We start from the raw sequence: 27,985 nt of genomic DNA on the forward strand, positions 1-27,985 counted from the left end.
GAAGCCCAAGCACCGCAACAAAGAGTAGCCCCTGCTCGCCACAACTAGAGAAAAGCCCGTGTGTAGTAACAAAGACCTAACGCAGCCAAAAATAAATAAAATAAAAATAAATTAAAAAAACAAAAGTAGTAGCTATTATTCTTATTCTCAAATAGTGAAGAACTTTATGAAGTTGGGTTATTGGTAGAATCTTTTCGTAACACTTTCAATCACCTTTCCGAAAAGGATTTCATGAGCCGACCAGTCATTTTGTGACACAACCTACAGAGAACATTAAGAGGAAGATGACAGGAGAGGAAAGCAAAGGAAAGGAATGTCTGAAATAAAGTACATAAAGGGAAGTGTACAGTGCTGTGTGCACACCAGTGCTTGATAAATGATACTGGATAATTCATAGGCCTTTCTTTTCTTTATTAAATGTGTAAAAAGGAGTCCTCATTTTACAAGCTCAAAATCAGACAAGTATATGAGGGTATATAATTGGCATATTTATAAACTGTATCCACCCAAAAATTCACTGCGGACACAATCCATACTACATTCAACGTCTGCATATTTACATGATACCTCCTACAAAGTAAATACAAAATTAACTCCCATCACTTTAGTTCAGTACATATATGATATAGTTTTAAAACAAAGGCAATCTTTTTCAACCAAAACACCATAGGCAACTTTTTTCAACTCAAGTACCAATTCATAATTTTGTGCAAAAATACAGCAAGACTAATTATAAGGGTTCTGTTCAGTTTTAGTCAGTAAGATATGTTTGTACGCTACTGAGATACAGCTAAAGTTTTAGATTTTAATTACCAAAGTAACAGTACTTCTGATTTACAAGTGACCTAAAAATAGTGGATCCTAATATATATTCTTGACATTTTAAAAAATCTTCAAAATGTAAGAAATACATTTCTAAAAGTACATGTGCCTTGCCATTCATTCAATAAACATGATTTATTTAAATACAGGTCACAAAAGTTCAATTAACCAGAATTCTATACCTATTTCCGGCCTGCTATTTATTTCAGTCTTAAATCTGACTTTATATCAAAAGCAGCAGTTTAAGAATTTATTTAATAAGATTAATCCCAAGAGTTACTGGGTAGCTTTCAAACTATTTTACTCCTTATAAATATAAATCACTAGAAAGTCTAGACCAGTGGTTCCTTGCATTGGACTTATCTGGGGGGCTCTTTAAAATGTGCATGGGCCCTACCTAAGAACTAATGAGTAAAAATCTTCAAGAGTATATTTTTTTAAAGTTTCCAGGTGCTAATATGCAGCCCAGTGTGGAAACCTCTGACTAGACCAGGGGTTCTCAACTTATAAGGTACATCAGAATCACTTGAGGAAACTTTTTAAAAAGGAAAAAAAAGAGAAAAACAAACATTTGCTTCAATAGATTGAGAGTGGTGTCCAGGAACCAGCATTTTAAACAATCATTGCAGTTGGCCACCACAAAACACTCTAAGAAACAATGCACAGCCTTTGTCAGGTTATCAATGAGTACATTCAGCAGTTTAGGTGACACTGTCCTGCCAGTGCTAATGATCCTGCCCTAGGAGTTTTAGCCAGTGTTTGAGGGCAACACATAGCCTTTAAAAATAAAATATATTTATACTCTTAAACATAAGGTCAAAACCAAGAGAATTGTGAGATAATAATTCACTCACTAAAGAAGGGAAAGGTTTTCAAACAATTTTTTTAAACCTTTAAACAGACCAGTTCTTAGCACTCGACGTATATCTAATGCCTTCTCCATCATTGGTTAGCCTGATATGTGATCAGAGGTAGTGAGTGATTCCAGCTTACCAAATGTAACGTAGATTATAAAAGATACACATTCTAATCATAAGCTGTAATCTAATCTGTACAGTCTCTATGTAAGAGACTGGACATCATGGATATTAAATAATACTAAAACAGTGAATAATACACTCTCAATTTAAAACAATGAAACTTCACAATATTTCCCTCACATAATAAATTTCTACATGTAATATTGGGGGAGGGGGATCTAGAAAACACTAACGGTATCATGCTGCCTCTTTTGTGAAGAAGCTATTTACTAATTTTCCACCATTCTTGTCATTATCTATAAAATGGGTAGTTGGTATGTATCATTCTACCTTAAGAATTTTTTTTAAAAGCACAGAAAAAGTAACCACATGTTAAGACCACACAGCAAATCAGAGGATAGCTAGAACTAGCAGTAAGACTTTCCACTTGGAAAGCTGGGTTCATTATCTTATCAGCTTGACAACTGTATCACATAGTGTGTGATGACTGTTACTAAGAATTATAAATATTTAAACACATGTGAGTGTGTGAAAGCTACATCACCCCCGCCAAACTTTAGGAATAGATATAATCTACTTTGAACCCAGAAGCAGCATAAGGAAAAAACAGCAACAACAAAGCTAGGAAGCAGATATAGTATATGGTTAGTGGAATCTACATGGCATCTTGCTCACCTATCCTATGTCTAAGATGCTACTATTTCCTGTGTACACACTTTTCTATCATGTTCTTCACAAAGGCTTATACCACCTCTTTTCCAGTGGCATATGAGATTAAACAGCTGGCAATTCTTCTCAACCAAACAATGAAAAGGCAACTGCCAAAACCCAGCGCTGTATTGCCAGAAAGGCAATTCATTTCATAAAATGAGAAACTGAAACTTTCAAATCCACACTTATTAAGAAGCTAAACAATTCATACTAATTTTTAACCACTTATAGTCTAGACTATTAAACCATTTTCCAGTTTATAAGTGACTTAAGGCCAAAATAATGAATTTTAAAAAGCAAAACAAAGTTGAAAAATTACATATAAAATATCCAAACCAAGTGATATTATGTCTTCTACTTAGGAAAAAAAGCTTCTTGAATGGCTGAAATGAAGATAGAGAGACAGCAGTCATGGGAAAAGGATTCCAAAACATAACACAATGGTATAAGGCACTACCTTAACTTCAGTCTACACTGGGTCATCTTAAATCCAGAACATGAAGAGGGGAAGGAAGGACACAAACATCCAACTTCTCACATCCTTTTAGCTGGTTTGGCAGTTAACTGCTTTTCTCTTTCAAATTCCTTCTCCCGTTGCTGCTCCCTTTCCAACTCTTCTTTTTGCCTCTTCTGCTGCAGTTTAAGTGCTCTTTTCTAAGTCAAAAAAATTTAAAAACCAAGAGAGCAAAAGGCTTATAGGTTATGGCCTAATTTAAAAGTAGTAGTGGTTTTAGAGAACTAGTGGTTTATGGGGGAGTGCAATATAGGGGTGGGGGAGTGGGAGGTTCAAACTACTGGGTGTAAGACAAACTCAAGGATGTATTGTACAACATGGGGAATATAGCCAATATTTTGTAATAACTGTAACTGAAAAGTAACCTTTAAATATTAAATAAAAAATTAAAAAATTTTAAGTAATAGTGCTTTGATTTAAGGTAATCAATAAATAATAATAAATTTCATGTTTAACTTTTAAATTCATTCAGAGTAACTTTTTTTTATTGAAGTATAGTTGCTGTATAGTATGTTACAGGTGTACAATATAGTGATTCACAATTTTTAAATGTTCTGGGAAATTTAAGGTCTCCTTGATAAAAAAATTCTGTTACTCAAAACTCTTATTATTAAATGAGAAATACAGTAACATATTCAGAGAATGTGAGCTCACCAGCCCAGCTATTAGTAGAAAAGCCCAGAGTGGGGTTAATAAGAATGTGTTTTAAAAGAAAACAATGTACCATGAATTAAGTATCCTATTGTATATGAATATATAAGAAGTCAGAAAATGAATACTGAAGAAAAACAATTAAACCTCTACTTCTATAAAGACTGTGAAAGAATTTTCAACTCACCTTTAACTTTGATGTCTTTTCATGAAGCATCAGCATCTCCTTTCTTATATTCACCAACTTGGCATGATAGTGTTTAGCTTCAGTGAACTTAAGATGGAAAAGTAAATTTAAAAGTCAATTTAAAACAGACTGAAATACCAAAATGGATAAATAAATCAATACCTAAATTACAGTTCATTCTGCCTAAATTTGTCAAAATTTTTGAAGATCTAATTATCCCCATATTTTAATTCCAAGATTCAAATTTAATTTAAACCACTAGTAGGCTTTTGAGAATACTTGATTCAGTTCAGATTGATTAAAAGTTACTAAACATAAAATAGACATTTATATTCTGTACAGATAACATTTTGCCTTAAAAACATGCAATATAATTGGGAGATTGGGACTGACATATATACACTGATATGTATAAAACAGATAACTAATAAGAACCTGCTGTATAAAAAAATAAATAAAATAAAATTCAAAAAAAAAACCCAAGCAATATAATTCTAAAATTTTAGTAAGACTATCCAACAATGCTATCAGTTTCATTTAAGAAAAGTAAAACACTCTCTACTGCCTTTACAAGGGAGAGACTGAGCCAGGGTACACAGGACAGTTTAAGTGAAGTGTCTGCCCATCAGGAAAAACCAAGCTGTGGCCAGAGAGACCTGAGAAGGCTGTGGACAAGTCTGATCATATTCTTTGGGCTTCTGAAGTCAGACCAAGGAGAACAACCTCTGTAAGGACACTTTTCTTCCCAAGGAGTGATAAGTATAGACTTTCCATCTCAGCCAGAGGTGGGAGAGAAGGAAAAAGAAACACCTCATTCTTAGGACGGAAGGTAACAGAAAGAGAAGATCAGGTAAAAAAAAAAGGGAAGAAGTGTCAGTAGAGAGATTAGCAGCCTTAATGTAGGCACAAGTAAAGTCAGAGTCTGATGAGCTCTAGAGCTTACAGACCCTCTTTCTCTCTCTCTGGGCTTCTATTTTTCAGTTCCTGAATGACAATCAAAACCACTCTTGGGTGACTTCCCTGGTGGCACAGTGGTTAAGAATCCGCCTGACAATGCAGGGGACAGGGGTTCGAGCCCTGGTCCAGGAAGATCCCACATGCCGTGGAGCAACTAAGCCCATGCGCCACAACTATTGAGCTTGTGCTCTAGAGCCCGCAAGCCAAAACTACTGAGCCTGAGTGCTGCAACTAGTGAAGCCCGTGCGCCTAGAGCCCATGCTCTGCAACAAGAGGAGCCACTGCAATGAGAAGCCTGCACACCGCAATGAAGTGTAGCCCCGGCTTGCCGCAACTAGAGAAAGCCCACACACAGGAACAAAGACCCAACACAGCCAAAAATAAAATTAAAAAAACAAAAAACAACAATAAAAAAAACACCACTCATGGGCTGAGAGAAGGAAAAAGAGCAAGACTTAGTTTCTGCCCTTTCAGATGGAAGCGACAGTATTACATATGCTTGGTTCATTCATTCAACAAATATGTAGCTCTGCTGCAACATGAACTCAATGGAGAAGACAAAGACCACCTCCTTCACAAATCAAGAACTACTGAGTAGAAGACTTTGTATTTACTACCACAGGCCTCTGCCTAATACTAGAGAAGGTGGACTTGGTTTCTGATTGTTATAAAAGGAAAACATTAATAAGCCACATTTTTCCAATGAAAAGTCCATTCTTTGACGTATATAGGAAAGTCCACAAAATCATGCAAACTAAGCTATTTCTAATGTTCCGGGTAAAGAGAAAGGTAGCCACAAGTTCCTTATTTCTGTTAATTCTCCATTTCCTAAAATAAAGAGTATTAGTTCCTCTCATCAAAAAGCTATAAAGTTTCTGATGAAATTCAACTACTGTCACTTAAATTGAAAGATATAAAGGGGACGTAAAGGACCCTCAAACAGTGTATTTCAGTGTTAATTTGTTATGACATTATGAAAATGCCATACAATTAAATAAATGCTAATTTTAAAAACCATGTACTTGATAAAGAGAGAGGTGCTTTCCTTAAGGGGAAAAATAGTACCTCCAAAGTTCCTTACTTTTACTTCTCTTTTATTAGTCTTTAATTATGAGCAGATCTATTCCAGACTTTCATATATAAGTTCAATTTCCTATCACAAGTTCAACATTTGAAAGCTAATAATTCAAGACAATAGAAGGTCTAATAAAGTAAATCAAGGTTTCCTGTTAAACAACAAATTCTAAACTTTAAAAATTAGAGGAAAACATACGTAAGTATCTCAAACATACATAAGTACAAAGTTGGGAGGATAAACCTAGCTATTTCTAAAATAAGATGTCATTAAGCTATGTCAACTAAATCATACTTACCAAAGCATTAATATCCAACATAGAATGACATTCTTTAAATTTTGAAATCTCTTGTTCCAGTGTATCTAATAATACAACTTGGTTCTGTCTGAAACAAAAGCATACAGCCAAAATAAACTTTACATACTTTAAGTGATGGTTCATTAAAAGCAACCACATTCATCTTGGTTAATGTTAAAAGTAGAAATTAAGTTGGAAATTTATTGACTCTCCAAGGCTTATTTAGCTTATCATAACCTTTTTCAAAATAATATTCCAAAGCCAAAATAATATTCCAATATTCTGATAATTAAATACGTCTTTTATTCTTGCCTCAATTTCAGATGTGAATAACATCAAACCATTTAAAATTATTTTATTACTTATTCCTAACAACTCTCTGTATTATCCCCAAAAAAGTTTTTTTTATACTATCTTGCCCAAGAAACTTGATGTTTTATATATATTAAAATTGTAACATCATCATAAAGGAAGAGGAGCAGTGACTTTTTAGATTAGAGTTGGAAAAAAATGCAGTATCAAGGGATAATAATCAGTTGGTGTGATCTTGGAAATTTAGTTTCTCTGGACCTAAATTTCATTTACAAAGTAAGAAGGTCAGACCAAGTAATTTCTAAGACTCCTCAATAAAATCTGATTCAAAACTTGCTATTGAGGAAGAGAAGCCAACTTCTCTGATATTCTTCTCCAGATCAACCAATGCTAGGATCACAGGAATAAGTGACACTGTGGGGGGGGGGGGTCACTTAATTAAATATTTTAAAGAATACTACAGACAAAGAAAAATATGACATGATGTGCTTGCAGAAGTATGCTAAACAGAGAACAACAATGAAAAAAAGAAATAGCAATGAAGAGACTGAAGGGCAGTTAAAACATCTCCACCATCTAGCACTGAGTATGGCATATCCTACAGGTCATAAGTGTCCCTTCAGCTCTGACTGGAGACCACAGAAGGTGAAACCAGAATGGATGAGAGGGGAACCCAGCAAGCCAATGATCCAAGACAAGCAGGACAGCAAAAACAAACTGTTACAACTGGAAAACAATAAAAAATAAACAAAACCAAAAGTTGGTTCTTCCAAAATACTGATAAAACTCATAAACTTCTAGCTAGACTAACAAAGAAAAAGAGAGAGGAGATACAAACTACTAACATAATTTATGGAAGAGGGGTCATCACTACTTATCCCATGGACATTAAAAGGATAATAAAGGAATACTACAGGTAGCTCTATGCTCACCAATTTGATAACTTAGATGGAAATGACTAACTCCTTGAAAGACACAAAATACCAAAACTCACACAAGGAGAAACAGATAATCTAAGTAGGCCTATATCTATAAGTAGTAACCTTCCAGAAATCAAAGTACCAGGAACAGATGGCTTCATGACGATTTCTACCAAACATTTAAGGAAGAAATTATACCAATTCTCCACAATCTCTTTCAGAAAACAGAAGTAAAGGGAGCACTTCCTAACTCATTCTATGAGGCCAACATTATCCTGAAATCAAAACCAGATAAAGACATTATAAGAGGGACTTCCCTGGTGGCGCAGCGGTTAAGAATCCACCTGCCAATGCATGGGACACGGGTTTGAGCTCTTGTCCGGGAAGATCCCACATGCCACGGAGCAACTGGGCCCATGCACCACAACTACTAAGCCTGCACTCTAGAGCCCACGAGCCACAACTACTGAAGCCTGCACACCTAGAACCCATGCTCCACAACAAAGAAAAGCCACCACAAGGAGAAGCCCACACACCACAACAAAGAGCAGCCCCTGCTCACTGCAAGGAGAGAAAGCCCGTGAGCATCAACGAAGACCCAATGCAGCCAAAAATAAATAAATAAATGTATTTATTTATTTTTAAAAAGACATTACAAGAAGGAAAACTATAGATCATTATCTTTCAAGAACATAGATGCAAAACTCCTCAACAAAATATCAACAAATCAAATCCAACAATGTATAAAAAGAATTATACACCACAACCAAGCGGGATTTACTCCAAGTATGCAAAGCTGGTTCAACCTTTGAAAATCAATCAATGTAACCCACATCAACTGGTTAAAGAAGAAAAATCATACGGTCTTATCAGTGGATGAAGAAAAAGCATTTGACGAAGTCCAACACCATTCATGATTAAAAACACTCTAATCAAACTAGGAGGAGAGAGGAACTTCCCCAACTTGATAAAGAATATCTTTAAAAAAAACCATACAGCTAATATTGCACTTGTGGTAAGAAACTAGATGCTTTCCTCCTAAAGATCTGGAGCAAGGAAAGGATGTCCACTCTTACTACTCCTATTCAACATTTTACTGGAAGTCCTAGCTAATGCAATAAGACAAGAAAAGGAAATAAAAGGTATACAGATTAGAAAGGAAGAAATAAAACTGTCTTTGTTCACAGATAACATGATTGCCTATGTGGAAAATCCCAAAGAATCAACAACAAAAACCCAGGAACGAATATGTGAATATAACAAAGTTTCAGGATACAAGGTTAATATACAAAAGTCAGTTGCTTTCCTATATACCAGCAATGAACAATCAGAATTTTTAAAAATACCATTTACAATAACCCCTGTCAGATGAAATAATCTGGTATAAACCTAACAAAATATGTATAGGATCTATATGCAAAAACTATTAAACTCTAATGAAAGAAATAAGAGATATCTAAGTAATGAAGAGATATTCTGAGTACATGGAATAAAAAACTCAATAGTGCTAAGATATCAATTCTTCCCAACTTGATCTATAGGTTCAATACAATCTCAATTTAAATCCCAGAAAGTTATTTTGTAGATATCAACAAACTGACTCTAAAATTCACATGGAAAGGCAAAGACCTATAATAACTAAGACACACTGAAGAAGAACAAAGTTGGAAGACGTACATTACCAAATTTCAAGACTTACAGAAACTACAGAAATCAAGACAGCAGGATATTGGTGAAAGAACAAATACACTGATCAATGAGACAGTGTAGAAAGCTCTTAACTAGACCCATATATTTCTCTTTGTTCTTTCTCTGAAGTTTGCTCATCTTTCCTTAACCCTCAAGAAGTTTAGTAACTGCTTATTCATCATATTCAACTGTTATAAACAGTAGCTGATTTTACTATCATCATCATCATCACTGTCTAGATGCCTAGGAAGATAAATGGGGTTATTGAAACACTAAATTTTAGCCAATGTCCTCATCAATTAAACTTTCCAATTAAACCTTGATTCCTAACTTCCTATAAATAAAGTGTTACCAGATATGTTTTGTTTGCAGAGTTTCTTACCTTCCTTCAGTCTATCATATATCATCCAAACTCACCCACAAAATCTTTGACTTTTCTGCCACAAGGATTGGCTGGTGTTAAAATACAAGATATACCACACACTGGGGAATAAAAATAATCTTACTTGGAACTAGCAGAAAACTAAGAATGTTACCAGCTCCCATAACTACAGTAGGGTACTACATGTAGTAGAACACAGTACCACTTTTATATTCATTTATCATCTTCAAACCCAAGGATCATAACATTAGTTACTAATATTTAAAAAATGGACATAGTTGTTGATTATTCCTCTCCTTTTGCCCTAATAAAGGCCTCTGAGATCAGTTTTCAAAGAGTAAGTCTTAGAGCAGCAGTGGTTCATAGCCAGTTTAAAGGTAACCACCACAAAAAAGAAATAATAGGCCAGCTTGGGCAATCCAGAGAGGTCCTGACCCAAGAGGAAGAAGCAGCTCAGGCTGCTGTTTCTGGGTGACAGCTGATAAAATCCGAGTGTATATTTTTGCATATTGATTACACTTTATGGATTCCATTCTTCCTTATCCTGTTCCTCTCTTATTCTCCAATCCTTTATTTAGCTAGTAGAGTTATAAACTAAGAATGAAATGGGTCATCTCCAAAAAAGATAATTAGGGATTTCTGGCAACTCATGTGAACCAGCAATTGAAAACAAATGTGACTCTTACAGAGGCAATTTTGCAGCTCTACTCAGAAACAGGTGTATACCCATTTGCAACATCCCCAAGAGGCGAGTCTTTCCTAAAATAGTGGAGAGACACCAAAACTAATCAAAGAGTCTAGATAAGATTTAGCGGTACTTCTCAGAAGAGACCAAACACTCTAGGAGCATTCACTTCACTTTTTACATTTAGATTACTGTGTAATCTAAATTACATGTATACTATGTAATTTAGATTACTCCACTCCCATTTGCTAACACAAAAGACACAGAAATACTCCATTGTATTAAATGTTACAAAATATTATCCCTAATACAGTATATACTTTACTTATACAGTAAATTATGACTATGCCAGAGAAGAAATGAGTGCATCTATGTTTTTTTTCAGCTCACGTGAGTTCCTGGAGAGCTTGTTTTGATCTCTGCAGATCTGGCAAGTAGTGAGAAAGCAAGCCTTCTGCCAGTTGCTCCACAGCTTTGTCTTCTATGGTCAAGTCCTCTATTAACCCTTCATCTGGAGAAGTGTCACTTAAACCTGTCCCCAAGCAAAAAATCAAATTTAGGAAGCTTTTAAACTGACATAGGGGTAAGAAAGTAGCAGGGAGGGAGGAAAGGAGGCTGGCAGTGGAGTTCAGAGCACACACACAGGATACTATAGGTATCCTTTTTTTTTTTTTAACTTTTACTTCCTGAGCATCCTCTAAAAATCAAGTTATGAGCACTCAAAAAATATTTTAAAGCTACTAGTACAAGGTAAAGTCTAGCTGAAAAGAACATTAACACACGCAAAATTCCATATGTGTATGTATTTTTCAGGGAAGGGGATTTAGAGTTTTCAATGAATTATTAAAGGAGTCTGAGGCCTAAATGGAAGGAACAGTTACTGAATGGAAGCAAGAAATTCTTCTTTCCAAAAGCTTGCAGAATTTTTTTTAATTAATTATTTTGGGGTATGTTAAGTCTTTGTTGCTGTGCGTGGGCTTTATTTAGTTGCGGCAAGCGGGGGCTACTCTTCATTGTGTTGCACAGGCCTCTCACTGCGGTGGCCTCTCCCGCTGCAGAGCACGGGATCCAGGCTCACGGGCTTCAGTCATTGTGGCTCGTAGGCTCCAGAGCGCAGGCTCAGTAGCTGTGGCGCAGGGGCCTAGTTGCTCCGCAGCATGTGGGATCTTCCCAGACCAGGGCTCAAACCCGTGTCCCCTGCATTGTCAGGCAGACTTGTAACCACTGCACCACCAGGGAAGCCCCTAGAGATTATATATTTTTTAAATGCAGGGACTTCCCTGGCGGTCCAGTGGTTAAGACTTCGCCTTCCAGTGCAGGAGGTGCAGGTTTGATCCCTGGTCAAGGAGCTAAGATCCCACATGCCTCCTGGCCAAAAAAACCAGAAGGTAAAACAGAAGCAATATTGTAATAAATTCAATACAGACTTTAAAAAAATGGTCCACATTAAAAAAAAAAACTTAAAAATTTTTTAAATAAGTGCAATACCTAAAAATGTTTTTTTTCAATTCTATGGAAGTAATATGGGTCAACATTTATTTTGCATAGAGCTTGATATTTATATGTAAAGGGAGGGTTGTTTTGTCATTTGTTAGCAGGAAAGAAATTTTCTAAGAATTTCTCCTCTCTTGAAATTCAGAACCTTAATTTACCATAGAAAATAGTGTATAATAATTGTCTTCTGTGTAAATTTAGATTTGATGCCAGGAACTATTTTATTCCTACCTTTCCTTTGAATAATAACAGTGTAAGCATTGTACCAGGCATTCAAAAATGTCTAACATGAATACCCATCTATCACTACTCCTACCGAGAAAAGTACAAAACAATTTCTAAACAGGGTTCAATGAATGATTTGTAAGATTTTAGAATCACTGGTTTAGAATTAAAAACAAAAAAAGTGAAATGGCCACATTACTAAAATGGTACTCCAAAAGCATTTTTAAACTAATATTAAACTCTGAAACACCTCTTTAATCATAATCTGGTAATAATCCATAACATCAAATTAGATCATTACACAAAATACGTTCATCACAATACATTGCTTATAGTTCATTTCCAAGTATAGTTTTTACCACAGATTTAAATTTTGGCAAGATTGAGGAAAACAACATGCTGTCATATTCAAAATTAGCTTTTAGAGATCAAAATAAATTAGCATGGTTTTTATTTGGATCCTGAGAAACATATGAACAAACTTTGGAATTCTCTAAATTGCAAGGCAATATTCAAACAAGTAAGAGCTAACTAGAAACTGAAGCACTCCACAAGTGAAATAAAAATATAGTGGGAAAAGTGAAGCATTTACAGATATTGCCATTGATGTTTCATCAGATGGGAAGTGAATAAAATATATCATTAATGTTATATATATTATATTATTATGATTAATGTCATTGCTAAAGGCTTGATTACAATAACAGTGCAAACAGCAGCAACTCTCTTTAAAAAATATAGAAGGGGGCTTCCTTGGTGGCGCAGTGGTTGAGAGTCCGCCTGCCGATGCAGGGGACACGGGTTCGTGCCCCAGTCCAGGAAGATCCCACATGCCGCGGAGCGGCTGGACCCGTGAGCCATGGCCGCTGAGCCTGCGCGTCCGGAGCCTGTGCTCCGCAACAGGAAAGGCCACAGCAGTGAGAGGCCCGCATACCGCAAAAAAATAAAAATTAAAAAAAATATATATATATATAGAAGGGCTTCCCTGGCGGCGCAGTGGTTAAGAATCCACCAATGTAGGGGACACGGGTTCGAGCCCTGGTCTGAGAAGATCCCACATGCTGCGGAGCAACTAAGCCCAGGCACCACAACTACTGAACCTGCGCTCTGGAGCCCGCAAGCCACAACTACTGAGCCCACACGCCTAGGGCCCATGCTCCGCAAGAAAAAAAAGCCACCGCAATGAGAAGCCCACGCCCTGCAACAAACAGTAGGCCCCGCTCACCGCAACTAGAGAAAGCCCACACAGCAACGAAGACCTGACACAGCCAAAAATAAATTTTAAAAATAAATAAATTTAAATATATATATACTTTAAAAATATATATTTAAATATATATATACATAGATATGTATACATATATATACATATGTATATACATATATATACATAGAAAACATAAGTATTACAGACAAACAGAAACAACCAAATAAGGATATTTCAGCTTTAAGGAATAACAACCAATACACCTTCCTTAAACTATATATACATTTTAACTCACACCAACCCCCTTACCCTACCCCAGTCTTCTGGTTAAATTATTGGAAGAGTCGAAGTTTCTCATGTTTTTACACACATTTATTCACTAAGTTCAAGGTACTTTATTGTGGGAGACAAGAAACATTTGCTGCACATGCATTTTATGTACTAGTTTTTGAGGTTACAACAATAAATTAGGCAAGTCCCCATCCCTGAAAAAGCTCAATACAGGGGAATCAGAGAATGTGAGAAGTGCCATAGATTAGAGAAAGATCACTTTCATCAGGGATATCAGGGAATAATTCCTAAAGGAGGTGTGGTGGGCATCTGAGCTGAAGCTTGAAGAATGGATAGAATATTCATTCCTTTCTTTTTTCTTTTTAACTGTTACTCATTGTAAAAACTTAAAATACAAAAGAAGGGGGTATAACCTGAAAAGTAAAAATACTCCTCACTACCTTACTCCACAGAGAGTCACTCTGGAGTTTCTTACATAGCCTTCAAGAAATTGTCTTTGCATACACATGGTTAAACCCTGTTTTTATCACAAATGAAATCTTGTTTATACTGTTCTACAAGTTTTCTCATAAATATATATCTCACATATGGTCAACATGTATGAATCTACTCCATTCTTTTTAACAGAATTCTACCACATTTTGTTTAACCAGTTCCCTATCGTTATGAACTAAATGTGTCCTTCCCCCAAAATTCACATGTTGAAGCCCTAACCTCCAATGTAATGGTATCTGGAGGTGGGGGTCTTTGGGAAATAATTAAGTTTAGATGAGGTCTGAGTGTACGGTCCCCATGATGGGATTATTGACCTTAAAAGAAGAGGAAGAGAGACCAGAACTCTCTCCTTCCACCATGTGAGGACACAGTGGAAGGCAGCCATCTGCAAGATCAGAAGAGGGTCCTAACCAGGAACATATTTTGCCCACACCTAGACCTTGGGCTTCACAGCCTCCAGAACTTCAAGGAATAAATGTCTGTTGTTTAAGCCACCAGCCTATGTTATTTTATTACAGCAGCCCGAGTAGACTAAGACAAAGAAAATACTCCACTTTTTGCTTTTTCAAACAATGTTGCAGTGAGCTTCCTTGCTTGTCTTTGCATATTCATATCACTGTTTCTATAGAATAAATTCTTATAAATAGATTAATGGAACAAGGTGTTTATGCATTTTTTAATAGACATTGCAGGGACTTCCCTGGTGGCGAAGTGGTTAAGAATCTGCCTGCCAATGCAGGGGACACGGGTTCCACCCCTGGTCCGGGAGGATCCCACATGCCATGGAGCAACTAAGCCTGTGCGCCACAGCTACTGAGCCTGCACTCTAGAGCCCGTGAGCCACAACTACTGAGCCCACGTGCCACAACCAGCCCGTGTGCCTAGAGCCCGTGCTCTGCAACAAGAGAAGCCACTGCAATGAAGAAGCCCGCGCGCAGCAACGAAGACCCAACGCAGCCAAAAGTAAATAAAATAAATTTATAAAAAAAAAAATAGACATTGCAAAACTGCTTTCCTAAGAGATGTCACCAATTTACACTTCCATCAGCAACCTATGAGGGCTACTATTTCCAAATGGGTAAGAATTCTAAGGCAGGAGAGGAAGGGATGCAATATGGGTAAAGGAAGCAGCATGAGGAAAGGTGGGAATATAGGATGGCTCTGGAAAGAGAGGTTAGTTTGGGGTGTCTGGAGCATGAGACATATGCAGTAGTGAGCTCTAAGACCATGTGGCCAGCCTATGAGGACCCTTGAATGCGAAGATAATGTGTTTGGCCCTTAATTTAGTAAGGAACCATTTAAGGTTTCCAAGCAAGGAAATGGCATCATGGGAGCTTTATCTTGGGGCAGTGACGTGACAGTGGGATAGATGGAATGAATAAGAGACTGGAGGTGGACTAGCCTTACAACTGTTGTTGTAAAGGTGAAAATGCAAAGAGGAGATGGAAATTGTACAGTAGAATCCCCTGGACTAAACAGAGGTAGGAGGCAATCTGGAAGGAAAGAGACAAGAGTAATGTCAAAGTTTCAAATGATAGTGACTTGGCACCATTAATAGGATCAGACATCTACTTTTATTTATGTACATGCTGTGTGTGAGATTAGTGCAAAATAACCATGTCAGAGTACCCAGCAAGCAGATGGAAGAGGAAGCAGAGAGAGACCCAACCTGCACTTACATACAAGGAAGTGATATTTACAGAAGCAACTTAGGAAGGTGTGAAGAGAGGGAGGTCACTGAGGAAAAGCACCACCAAGAAAGGGCTGAGAGCGCTATTTTGGGGTAACTGCTATATTTCTGGAACAGAAAGTACAAGTAAAGGTACATCCGAAGTCCTGAAGCCTTTCTCACCTAGGGTTCCTCATCTGAATCGCAGAACACAGAAACTGCTTTGAGTGACTACCTTCTCAATTCTCCCTAGGATAGTACAAATATAGTATCATTATGGATGCAGAGCAAGTCATTCATTACATTCAATAGATGCCCTAGGCCATTAGGGTTTAAATCTCTCCTCGAACTCGGGCTGAGAAACTCAGACTGCTGGAAGAAGGACGCAGTAAGGTCAAAACGCAAGATAATCATTTCATGAGTGAGTGTGCAATATTACTGGATACATCAATTCTCTGAATTACAAACCAATCATCCTTCTGGTAAATTCATCCTCAACCACTAACGTGTAACAAATAGCCAACAGTGTGCTGGAGTCAATACACAAACTCAGAATGCCTTCACCATCAACCCCCACCAACAGCACCCCAAACACCGCTTCCCCCCAGATCTCGTTTCCTGCCTCCTCCTCTGGCCAGGAGAGCCGGCAAGGTTCCCTAGTTCAGCGCTGGGCACAGAGCCTCGGGGCGGCAGCTGCCGAAAGCACCTTATTCCCGCGGGGCGGCCCGGAGACCCACCCACTCGGGTCCCGCCCGCCCCGCCCCACAGCACGTACCCGGCGTCGGGCCCCCGGCCTCCAGGCCGTCGGGTGGCCCTGCCAGGACCCCATCCAGGGAAGGCGGCCCAGGGACACTCATGTCCCTCCCGCTGGGAACAGGGATGGGGCAGTAGTACAGACTGTCAGGTACAGTGAGGAAGCACCGAACGCGTACAGAGCCCAACGGGACAGAAGCGACGGTCGCACCCGGAAGTGACGGAAGCGGAAAACAGCTCGGGGCACGTGACCGAGGGTCCGCCCTCCCGCTTTTTGCCTCCTCCATCCACTCACCCGCCGCGCTTCGGGGGTTCCGGGCGGACGTCCTAGTCTGGTCGGTCGGTGTCAGTAGAGTCAGCTGGGCGGGGCTCACATCCCTGCCTCCGATGGTGGTGGGGGGATGGAAGGGGCGGTGACAGGAAGGCGCAGCTTTTCAGCTTTGTGTCCTTGTTAAGGAAACACCTTAGGAAGCACTGCGTGCTTTCCCTGAGATTTGGACCCATAAAAAATTCAGTGTTTAGCTCTCTTCAGCTTTGCTAATTGGGGGTCTGCCAGGATTCGTCTCTCCTCTTGTAGGTGAACGGTTTAAGGCCTGGGTTGCAGCATCAATCTACTGAACAAATTCAGCCAAATAACTGGAAACTGCACTTGCTGAAATCCTGTGGGATGATGTCATGAATTGTGATGAAAAACACTTAGAAATGGGCAGAAGCAACCTCAGACCAAATAAAGTGATCAGCTATGCCCTCCTTACCTTAGACCCTCTTAGACTGTAATAGTGGCCTCCTAATGTTGCACCCCAAAATTGCCTGTCCAAACGATTTTTTCTATGTTGCAGGCAAAGCTGTTTTCAAAAAAAATGAGAATTTATCTCTAACCTCAAAAACTTGCACCTGCTCCCCACTGCCCTTATCAGTGCACTTGTACCCCTTCCTCTTTTGGCCTTCTTTCCTCTCAAGATTAGCTGCTCCTCACTACCTGTGGTAAGCAAAATAATGCCCCCACCAAAGATGTCCACAGACTTCACCCCCAGACACTGTGAATAGGCTGTTTCACTGCAAAAGCGTAATTAAGGTTGCTAGGCCCATGACTGTAAAATAGATTACCCGGAGTTACTGATTGGGACTAACATAATCACAAGGGCCTTCAAACTGGGAAAGGGCGGCACAAGAAGAGTCAGGAGGGAGATGTGACTATGAAGAATGACTAGAGCAATGCAACATTGCTGGCTTCGAAAATAGAGGAAGAGGGTTACCAGTGACCTCTAGAAGCTGGAAAACACAAGGAAATGGATTCACCACTAGAGCCTCTAGAATGGAACTCAGCCCTGCCAACACCTCAATTTTATCCCAGTGAGAGCTGTATTGCACTTCTGACCTACTGAACTCGAAGATAACATACAAATTTGTATTGCTTTAAGTCTGTGGTTATTTGTTACTACTTAAATAGGAAAATAATGTACTACCCTTCAAACATCCTTTGAAAACTATGCCCTTTCATGCCTGGAATATTTTATTCTTTTCAAAGTCCTACTCATCTTTCAAGGCTCGGCCTAAATAATACCTTTACTTTGAAATCATTCACAGTCCTGCATCCCCTTTCAACTCTCAGAAAGTAATAACCTTTTCCCAACTACAAAGCATCCTCCTGCTATTTAGCACTTAATCCATTCTTGTATTCGTTACTTCTCTTCCTCTATCAAATTGCAAACTCCAAACAGAAATTCTTATTCACAGAAAACCATAATAGGTTCTCAATGAGTATTTGCTGAATGAGGTATTGATTTTCGAGCCCCAAATTCCAAATATCTATAATCTCCAAAGTCTGAATCACAGAAGATGGCACCTGGTAAACGCCTGGTAACCTTAGCTGATTGTTAGTATTATCTCCTAACTAGATACTAAGACCTTCTGGAATAGACCCTTGTTCTACAGGTGGTCTGTAACCTCTTTATCTCTTAGCACAGTATTAAGCATATAACTTGGACTTTTAAATACTGGTTATTTAAATTTAATGGATGAAATTAATTGAACATTAAAATGTTAAGCAAAAAAGAACACTTAAAAGAATGAATGTTCTTGTAAAGCATTTTAACTTTACTTAATGTGACAAAAATGAATCGGCCAAATAGACGAGGAAGACTTTCTGCCAGACCCACATTGCTTTTCTCTTTCTCCTTTTCCTTCTTTACCCCCACAGATTTCAGCTCAGTGCATCAAGTGCTTGTTGAGGGCACTCTGTATTCCAGCCTCCATTAATCAAATACTGTGCACCTAGCACTGCATGTGACACAAAGTTCAAAATCAAAAGGTTGGAATTTGATGCCAAGGAAGTAAACACAGTTTGTTGAGTTATATATTTCTTTTGAAATGCCTTTCATTTCCCCATTGGTAGTCGCCATTCTCTTTTATGCACCAAAGTTATAACCCACTTCAAATAGCTGAGTACCTAAGACGGGACTAGGCACTGTAGGGTGTTTAAAAAAAAAAAGGGGGTAAAAATGCTTGTTCCTGTCCACCAGGAATTTATATTCTACCAATTACACATAGTAGAATTAGAGAGTTTGACAGTAAAGTACTAAATTATGTGGAACAGACCTAGAAGAATATAAAATACGTAATGATGTCATATTGTTTTCCTATTGCTGCTGTAACACATGACCAAAGACTTGCTTAACACTACACAAATTTCTTACCTTACAGTTCTGGAGGTCAAATGTCCAAAATCAGTCTCTGTGGGCTAAAATCAAGGTGTCGGCAGGGCTAGTTACTTCTGGAGGCTCTGAGGAAGAATCCTCTGCCTTGCCTTGTTTAGCTTCTAGAGAGCAGCCGCATTACTTGGCTCACGGCCTCACATCACATTGCCTTTTCTCCCTCTACTACCATTGTTGCATCATCTCCTCTCCTATCCTGGCCTCTTTCTCATAGGACCCTTGTGATTACACTGAGCTCACCAGCATAACCCAGGATAATAGCCCCATCTCATAGTCCTTAATTTAACCACATCAGCAAAGTTCCTTTTGCCGTGTAAGGTAACATTCACAGATTCTGGGGAATTGAAAGTGGACACCTTTGCAGGGGGCATTATTCAACCAGCCACAGATGTGCAGTTGTGTAGTGCATGATTGGGAAGTAACTAGAGAAATTTTAAAAACCTAATAGAGGAAATTAGCTGTACCTTGAAGGACAGGTCAATGTAATATGCAGACAAAAACTAGTAAAGGCTTCCAACAGGAAAAACAAAGACACCATAAGTAGCAAAAGTATACTTCAGACTCAAGGACCTCGAGGTGCTGTCTTTTGGGGAAGACAAGAATAACACAGATTAAATGGTTAGTAAGAGAACCTAATGGAGAAAATTGTTGTATAATCTTTTAGAGCAAGAGAACTTACAATGACAAATGATAACACAAAATGTAGTCATATAGCTCTGGAGAAGTTAGTCCAAAGAAATGATAGTCAGAAAGAGCTAAATGCTGTATATATTCATAGCAAAAGGAAACTAAGTCCATTGGATTTCAAGAAACTTAAAATCCAAAAGAGGGAGAGCAAATCTTATGCAATAAATACACAAACCCTTTTATCCATTTTTCAGTTTTTTCTGTTTTCCTTAAATTTTCCTACATTATTTTTGCTAACAAAAAGGGAGTCGGTAGGTAGCAGATTCAAGTAAAGAAATAAACATGTTAATACATGAATATTTTCTATTCCTTCTGTTGATCAGGTGTCCTATATTTAGAATGTGCTAAGATTTGATTTAAAAAATCTATCCCAGTTTGACCTAATTCTCTCACAGGATTTGCTTGTCCCTTCCCTTCATCTCTCTCCATCCTTTTCCAAAAATAAAAGAAAGAATGGTGGTAGGGAGAGAAAAAGATTTGAGCAAGAAAGATGCAGGGACCAGGGGCTGCAGAGAAAAGGGATGGAAAAGGGGAAAATATACAGGAGAAAGATGTTACAGCCCATGACCTTATCCTTCTAGTGGATTAAAGTGTTGAAAATTTGAAAACATTCATATAGGGTGATGTGCTTGCAAAATAATAAAAAGGAAAGAAGGGAACTGAAGGTAGAAAACGAAAGAAGTTGGGGTATTAAAAAAAAACAGTTTACCATTTGTCTGTGGTTAACCAACCCAAAAAGGTGTCTCAGCAGTTTTAACCACTTTTCTTACATTTACATGAGAAATATTCTTTCACATTAGCAAAGTACTAAAATTCTTCCACCCTATGCAACTCTACTACATTTCCATCATTCCTTTCTTGCATTATCTAAAAAACATATCCTTCCATGGATTGTTTCACCAACACATTCTCCTACCCTTACCACCAAAAAGTTTGTAAAATATACGCAGTGGTCAAAAGCAACAGCTTTTGACATTTTAAAATAGACTTTTTTTTTCTTTTTTAGGTGTATTAGTTTCTGATTTATAACAAAGTGAATCAGCTATACATACACATATATAGAGAGAGACTTTTTATAAGAGCAGTTTTAGGTTCACAGCAAAATTAAGAGGAAGGTACAAAGACACCTTGCACTGCCATGCATTATCAGGTCGTCCCCCACCAGAGTGCTACATTTGTTACAACTGATAAACCTACATTAATACATCATTATCCCCCAAAATTGATAGTTTACATTAGGGTTCACTCTTCATGTTGTATATTCTATGAAACTGGACGAGTATAATGACATGTATCCACCACCATAGTATCATGCAGAGTAGACTCACTGCCCTAAAAATCCTCTGTGCACTGCCCATTCATCTCTCCCTCTGCTCTAATCCCAGGCAATCACTGATCTTTTTACTCTATAGTTTTGCCTTTTCCAGAATGTCATGTATTTGGAATCATATAGTATGTAGCCTTTTCAGATTGCTTTCACTTAGCAACATGCATTTAAGGTTCCTCCATGTCTTTTCGTGGATGGATGGCTCATTTTGTTTTTGGCATAGAGTAATAATCCATTGTCTGGATGTACCACAGTTTATTTATTTTTTCACTACTGAAGGACATCATAGCTGCTTCCAAGTTTTGGCAATTATGACTAAAGCTGCTGTACACATCCAGGTGCAGGTTTTTGTGCATACATAACTTTTCAATGCCTTCAGGTAAATACCAAGGAGCAGTCTCTGCATCCAGGGGGATATAGAGAGATCTGATGGGCTAGTGTGGGTCATATGTAACAGAAAGAGGCAAAGCCCCTTGATTGACAGTCCTGCTAGGAGTTACAGAAAGGCACAGGTGTAGTTCCTTAAAGGAAAATCAGAGTCATGTTACCAAAATGAGAAAGGAATTTGGCCCAACCAAAGCAATAGTTATCAACTATATCAGTTATGAGATTTTAGTCAAGTCACTTAATCTCTCTGTTTTTTTTCCCATAAGTAAAAGAGACAGGGAGATAATACCAGACCCATTACTTGACATATTTCTTGTGAGAATTAAACACTCAGTAAGACATATGAAAAGGATCTGTAAGCTGTGAAGCACTATTACAAATAATAGCGGTCCCTAAGTACGTATTACATGCCAGAAGAAACAGTATTATTTCTGTTATTAGTGCCTCGTTTATGTCAAATGACAAAACTAGAACAATTCAGTAATGAGTCTGATGTCCTTTATTTAAAGGAAAACAATCCATGGATTGGGGGAGTAAAAGCCTTTTGTACAGAGGGATTTAGAGCAAGAGTGAGTTTTATAGAACATTAGAAGAGGCAATGTTGCACAGCAAAGGAAACCATAAACAAAACGACAACCCACAAAATGGGAGGAAATATTTGCAAACGATGTGACCAACGAGGGCTTAATTTGCAATTGCAATTGACATAAACACACTACTATATATAAAATAGATAACTAATAAGGACCTACTGTATAGCACAGGGAAATCTACTCAATACTCTGTAATAGCCTATATGGGAAAAGAATCTAAAAAAGAGTGGATATATGTATATGTATAATTGATTCACTTTGCTGCACACCTGAAACTAATACAACATTGTAAATCAACTATACTCCAATAAAATTTTTTTTAAAAAAGATACATGCACCCCAATGTTCATAGTGGCCCTACTTACGTTAGACAAGACATGGAGGCAACCTAAGTGTCCATCTACAGAGGAATGGATAAAGAAGATGTGGTACATATATACAATGGAATATTACTCAACCATAAAAAAGAATGAAATAATGCCATCTGCAGCAACATGGATGGACCTAGAGACTGTCATACTCAGTGAAGTAAGTCAGAGAAAGACAAATATTATACGATATCACTTATACGTGAAATCTAAAAAACAGTACAAATGAAATTATTTACAAAACAGAAATAGACTCACAGACATAGGAAACAAACTTATGGTTACCCAAGGGGAAGGGGGAGGAGGGATAAACTGGGAGTATGGGATTAACAGATGTACAATACCATCTATAAAACAGATAAACAAGGATTTACTGTATAGTACAGGGAACTATATTTAATATCTTGTAATAAACTATAATAGAAAAGAATCAAAAAAAGAATATAGATATATATATATAAAACCAAATCACTTTGCTGTACACCTGAAACTAATACAATGTTGTAAATCAACTATACTTCAAAACAAAAAAATTTACAAATAAAAAAAATAAAGAGGCAATGTGGAAACAGGGCATGATTGGCTAGAAAGTTGGGACTTCCTTGTAAGGCCAGCAGGTCCTATTTTCTAGGGTAAGGTAAGCTACCTAAGGCTGAGTTGGAGGATCGCGAGCAGTATACGTTAGGATTCCTCGACAGGTGTTTCTGTAAGAGTAGGCTGACTTAGGTTTTGTTATGTGACATGGGCCAGGCCACTGCGGTGGCTTCTATTTTGTGGGTCCCCATATACAAATTAACTTTATCAGTTACATATATTCACCAACCTTAATTTGGTTTCTTAAATAGGTTTTAGGTTTCTGAAGTAACCCTTCAACTGTTATTTAGCTTCTTAAGTAGACTTCCATGGTGAGATAAGAGAGACTAAATGAATTAAGTGAGTATCAGAGGGTTCGGCAATTACGTTTTATTACAAACTCACTTCTTTTGTACAAGTCGATATTATACAATAAGGTAGCTTTTTAGGGGTAAATCTCCACTGGCTAAGCTGGCAACTGAAGTTCCAGACTTGCAGAGTGAGATGATTGAGTCTTGAAGTATAGAGATCACTACCAACACCCACGGCTTTCTTTACCATCAATACCACTGTCAATATTCTGCTTCTATGGGGGCGGGGCGGGGAACGAGGTGTCTTATTTTCTTCTTCTTTTTAGCATTATGATGTCTGACTCATGATGTTATTCATGAGTAAAGGAATATTCATAATATTGAGTGGTAATCATTTTAAATATCATCATTGCTTCTGGACTATTAGTAAAACTATTGGTGAAAATTTTATTCATTGAAGAACTTTACATCTTAAAATTCTCTTTTAATATGCTTATATTGGTTCAAAACACAATGATTCTTCCACTTTGGGGTTTTCACAAAATTCATTTATTATCTTAGTGTGTAGATATCAAAGTGGCCACCAACCATTACTGCTTTATTCTCTTTCTGTGTGATGCAGAAAGTGGGATTATCAGCGACTATAGGCAGCATAAATTATTCCAGTGCTCAGCTTTCTTTTTAGGGTAGATTTATTTAAATTAGCTAGGATATATTAATCTTGCTTAATTCAAAATTGCTAAAAGTAGTACATACATTAGCTTTCCAAAATAATCCTTATTTGTTACTATAAATGTTCAAGATCTTCAAAGTATTTCTGTTGCTAAACAAGAATAATTTCCAAAGATCCTTCAGACCAGATGGTGAAATGATATATAAAAATTCAATTTCTTGTAATATGAGGTCAATAATACAGAAAGTTCAGAGTCTCCAATTCCTTTTTCAATTTAAAAATTCCAGTGGATCAACTTATTTTTTAAATTATTGCTCTAGTCTTTGGGCTTCCTGTAAATTTCTTGTCAACATCTTTTGAATTACTTTATGAAAGTGCCGTCTTTACAATTAATTATTTACTTATCTTCATCCAAAGTAATTTTTCTAAACTGCTCACTTAATTTACTAATGAAAGAGCACATTTAAAAGCATTAATTTTTATTAACAGCTAAAGATTTCAAAATGTCATTTTTCCTTTTAAGATTTCATAAAAGTCTTTATTATGTGTTTCTAGGAGAAAAATACACTCATTTAATTTACTTAGAGATAAATATAATCCCTCTATATTTCATCATTAACCTAGTACAACTAATCCCTTAATGTCAGTGACTATGCAGGATTTTTCCAGCCCTGGTGGCCCTCAGACCCACTCCTCACCTTTCCCTGTTCTGCTCTGTATTGCAGGTGCCCATGTTCTCTGGCCCCTGTGTCAGCTGGCTTCCAGATGGGTTTGGCGAATGGGGGGTACTGATGGAGACTGGAGGCTGGGATACTGAGAGATTGGAAGGAGAGAGGAAAGAAGAAATCAGGGTCTTTGTCCCTCCTTCCTCTCTGCCTCAGGAGGCAACTGAAGCAGCAACTGGCTCTCCTGTCTGGTCCTAACTCCCCACTGGGGAGTCCTACCAGGATTCCAGCTTTGTCGGGTGTGCCAGTCACAGTTCAATCAGGAGAGAAAACACCAAGTAATGTGAATGGAGAAGGTTTAATATAAAGAATTATTCACTATAATAGACACTGGAGTAATGCAGGACTGGCCAGTAGGAAATGAAGAGAAATCTAAAGAACACAATAATAGCAAATATAAGGAGCAGTTACAACTCTGGGGCTCAGAGAGAGCAAGTATGATCCACGCCCGGCTCACCAAGACTAAGATCCAGATCTTGCTGGAGACAGAATAGCTATGGCTCACTGGATGGTGGAGAAGCTTGCTATGGTACCACACCAGCAGAACTTGCTGAGATACTGAGGGATGCCAGCTACAGGGAGATGCCCCACCTCGTAACTGCAAAGCCATTCTAGGGGATGCTAGAAGAAACTACCCACAGGGAGGTACTGTGTGCTACTGGCACACAGTAGCAGACAGTGCAGAAACTGCGTGCACTGCAGGAGCCGGGAGCTGTAGAAGCAGCATATACTTCAGGAGCACCAGTGAGAGAAGCACATGGGAATCAAGAAGAGAGAGGAAAAAACCCTCCTCCTGCAATGTCTCTCCAGCACCTCCTACTGACAAAGCTTAATATCATGCCAATTGACAAAGGAGAAACACTCGGAGGGAGAAATATTTACAAGGCCTGTATTACTTTGCTACAGCTGCGTAACGTATTACCACAAACTCAGTAATTTAAACAGCACAGATGTATTAGCTCACAGCTTCTGTGGGCTAGGGGTCTGGCACATTTTGTCTAGGTTCTCTGCTCAGGGTCTCATAAGGCTGAAATCAAAGTGTCAGCTGGCTGCATCCTCATCTCGAGGCTCAAGGAGGAAGTGATCACTTAGGTTGTTTCAATAATTCAGTCCCTTGCAGGTGTAGGACTTGAAGTCCTTATTTTTTTTGTTGGCTGTCGACTGAGGACCACTCTCAACAAATAGAGGCTGCTCTTGCCATGTCACCCCCTCAACAGGCTCTCTTAAACAATGGTTTTTTTCTTCCAGTTTTACTGAGATATAATTGACATACAACACTGTATAAATTTAAGATGTACGGCATGAGTTGACTTACGTGCATCATGAAGTGATTATCACAATAAGTTTAGTGAACACCATCATCTCACATAGATACAACATTAAATAAATAGAAAAAAATTTTTTCCTTCTGAGGAGAACCCCTAGGATTTGCTCTCTTAACAACTTTCATATATAACATACAGCAGTTAATTATATTCATCACATTGTAACTTACATCCCTAGTACTTACTTATCTTATAACTGGAAGTCTGTACCTTTTGACTCCCTTCCTCCAATTTCTCCCACCCCCACCTCTGGTAACCCCAAATCTGATCTCTTTTGCTATGAGTTTGCTTTTTGTTTTTGAAGTATAATTGACCAACAATACTGTATTAGTTCCTGTTACACAACATAGTGATTTGATATTACTATACATTTCAAAATTATCATGGTAAGTCTAGTTACCATGTGTCATCATACAAAGATATTACATAGTTATTGACTATATTCCACACACTATACATCTCATACCGTGACTCATTTATTTTGATCTAAAAGTCTGTACCTCTTAGTTCCCCTCACCTATTTCTATCCTGCACCCACCCCCTCCCCTCTGGCAACCACCCTTTTGTTCTCAGTGTCTATAACTCTGTTGCTGTTTTTCATTTCCAATACAGAAATCCTTAATTACTGTCAACCTCTTTTGAATAGTTTTTAGGGATGAAAAACTCATTACTTCACTAAGTGGCCTGTTACTTTTGAGGATTTGTAATTGTTAAGAGATTCTTCACTGTGATGAACTAAAATCTGTTTTGTAATTAATTGAGGTATAGTTGATTTAAAATATTATATCAGTTTCAGGTGTGCAGCATAGTGACTCAAACTTTTTATAGATTATACTCCATTTAAAATTATTATGGGGAGGGGGAAGGGTAAGCTGTGACAAAGTGAGAGAGAGGCATGGACATATATACACTACCAAACCTAAGGTAGATAGCTAGTGGGAAGCAGCCGCATAGCACAGGGAGATCAGCTCGGTGCTTTGTGACCACCTGGAGGGGTGGGATAGGGAGGGTGGGAGGGAGGGAGACGCAAGAGGGAAGAGATATGGGAACATATGTATATATATAACTGATTCATTTTGTTGTAAAACAGAAACTAACACACCATTGTAAAGCAATTATACTCCAATAAAGATGTTAAAAAATTATTATAAAATATTGGCTGTATTCTCTGTGCTGTACAATATATCCTTGTAGCTTTTTTTTAGTATTTATTTTATTTATTGATTTTATTTTTGGCTGTGTTGGGTCTTAGTTGCATCATGCGGGATCTTTGTTGTGGCATGTGGTCTTCTCTCTAGTTGTGGTGTGCGGGATTTCTCTCTCTAGTTGTGGCACGCGGGCTCCAGAGCGCGTGGGCTCTGTAGTTTGAGGCACACGGGCTCTATAGTTGAGGCGCACGGGCTTAGATGCCCTGCAGCATGTGGGATCTTAGTTCCCCGACCAGGGATCGAACCCATGTCCCCTGCATTAGAAGGCAGATTGTTTACCACTGGACCACCAGGGAAGTCCCAGCTTATTTATTTTATACATAGTAGGTTGTACCTCTTAATCCCCTATCCCAATCTTGTCCCTCTCCCCTTCCCTCTCCCCATTTGTAACCACTAGTTTGTTCCCATGTGATATCTTGCATCTCCAGGTGATCCAGGCCCCTTTGTACTATATTATATCAGAGGATGGAAGGTTAACATAGCCCTAGGACAGGAACATAAATGTATATTGCTGTGTCCATCTGTGTGCAAACTGCTTCTTATTCTCCTTACCAGGACAGAAAAAAATGAATTCATCACATCAACAGTCTGTACCTGAGATCATATTAATCTTCTCTGGCAAGGATACAGCTAATAAAGCAGACTATACCCTTTGGGCTTTGGATCTGAAAACTGACTCACATACAGAAACTCGGCACGGAATCACGACTTTTTATTTGCGTGGCGGCCCTCTGCCTCCTGATCATCCATTCTTGATTTCTTTCTATTTTACAGATT

At 38.1% G+C, this 27,985-nt stretch overlaps 1 protein-coding gene across 1 annotated transcript in view; it reads right to left on the reverse strand.

The window, feature by feature from the left end:
• Positions 1-390: 390 nt before the first annotated feature.
• BLOC1S6 (biogenesis of lysosomal organelles complex 1 subunit 6) overlaps positions 391-27,985 on the reverse strand; it is a 53,220-nt gene continuing 25,625 nt past the window's right edge. Inside the window, exons 5-9 of the mRNA XM_022587187.2 lie at positions 16,340-16,977; positions 10,574-10,715; positions 6,196-6,283; positions 3,866-3,952; positions 391-3,167 (exon numbers count right to left, since the gene is read on the reverse strand). Of these exons, the coding sequence (XP_022442895.2) occupies positions 3,048-3,167; positions 3,866-3,952; positions 6,196-6,283; positions 10,574-10,715; positions 16,340-16,604 (702 nt within the window). The 5' untranslated portion in view covers positions 16,605-16,977 and the 3' untranslated portion in view covers positions 391-3,047. The remainder of the gene's footprint in view (positions 3,168-3,865; positions 3,953-6,195; positions 6,284-10,573; positions 10,716-16,339; positions 16,978-27,985) is intronic.

This window comes from Delphinapterus leucas, chromosome 2 (assembly GCF_059928025.1).
Source record: "Delphinapterus leucas isolate spDelLeu-1000000601 "Yukka" chromosome 2, BTC_Dleu_Yukka2, whole genome shotgun sequence".
Lineage (NCBI taxonomy): Eukaryota > Metazoa > Chordata > Mammalia > Artiodactyla > Monodontidae > Delphinapterus > Delphinapterus leucas.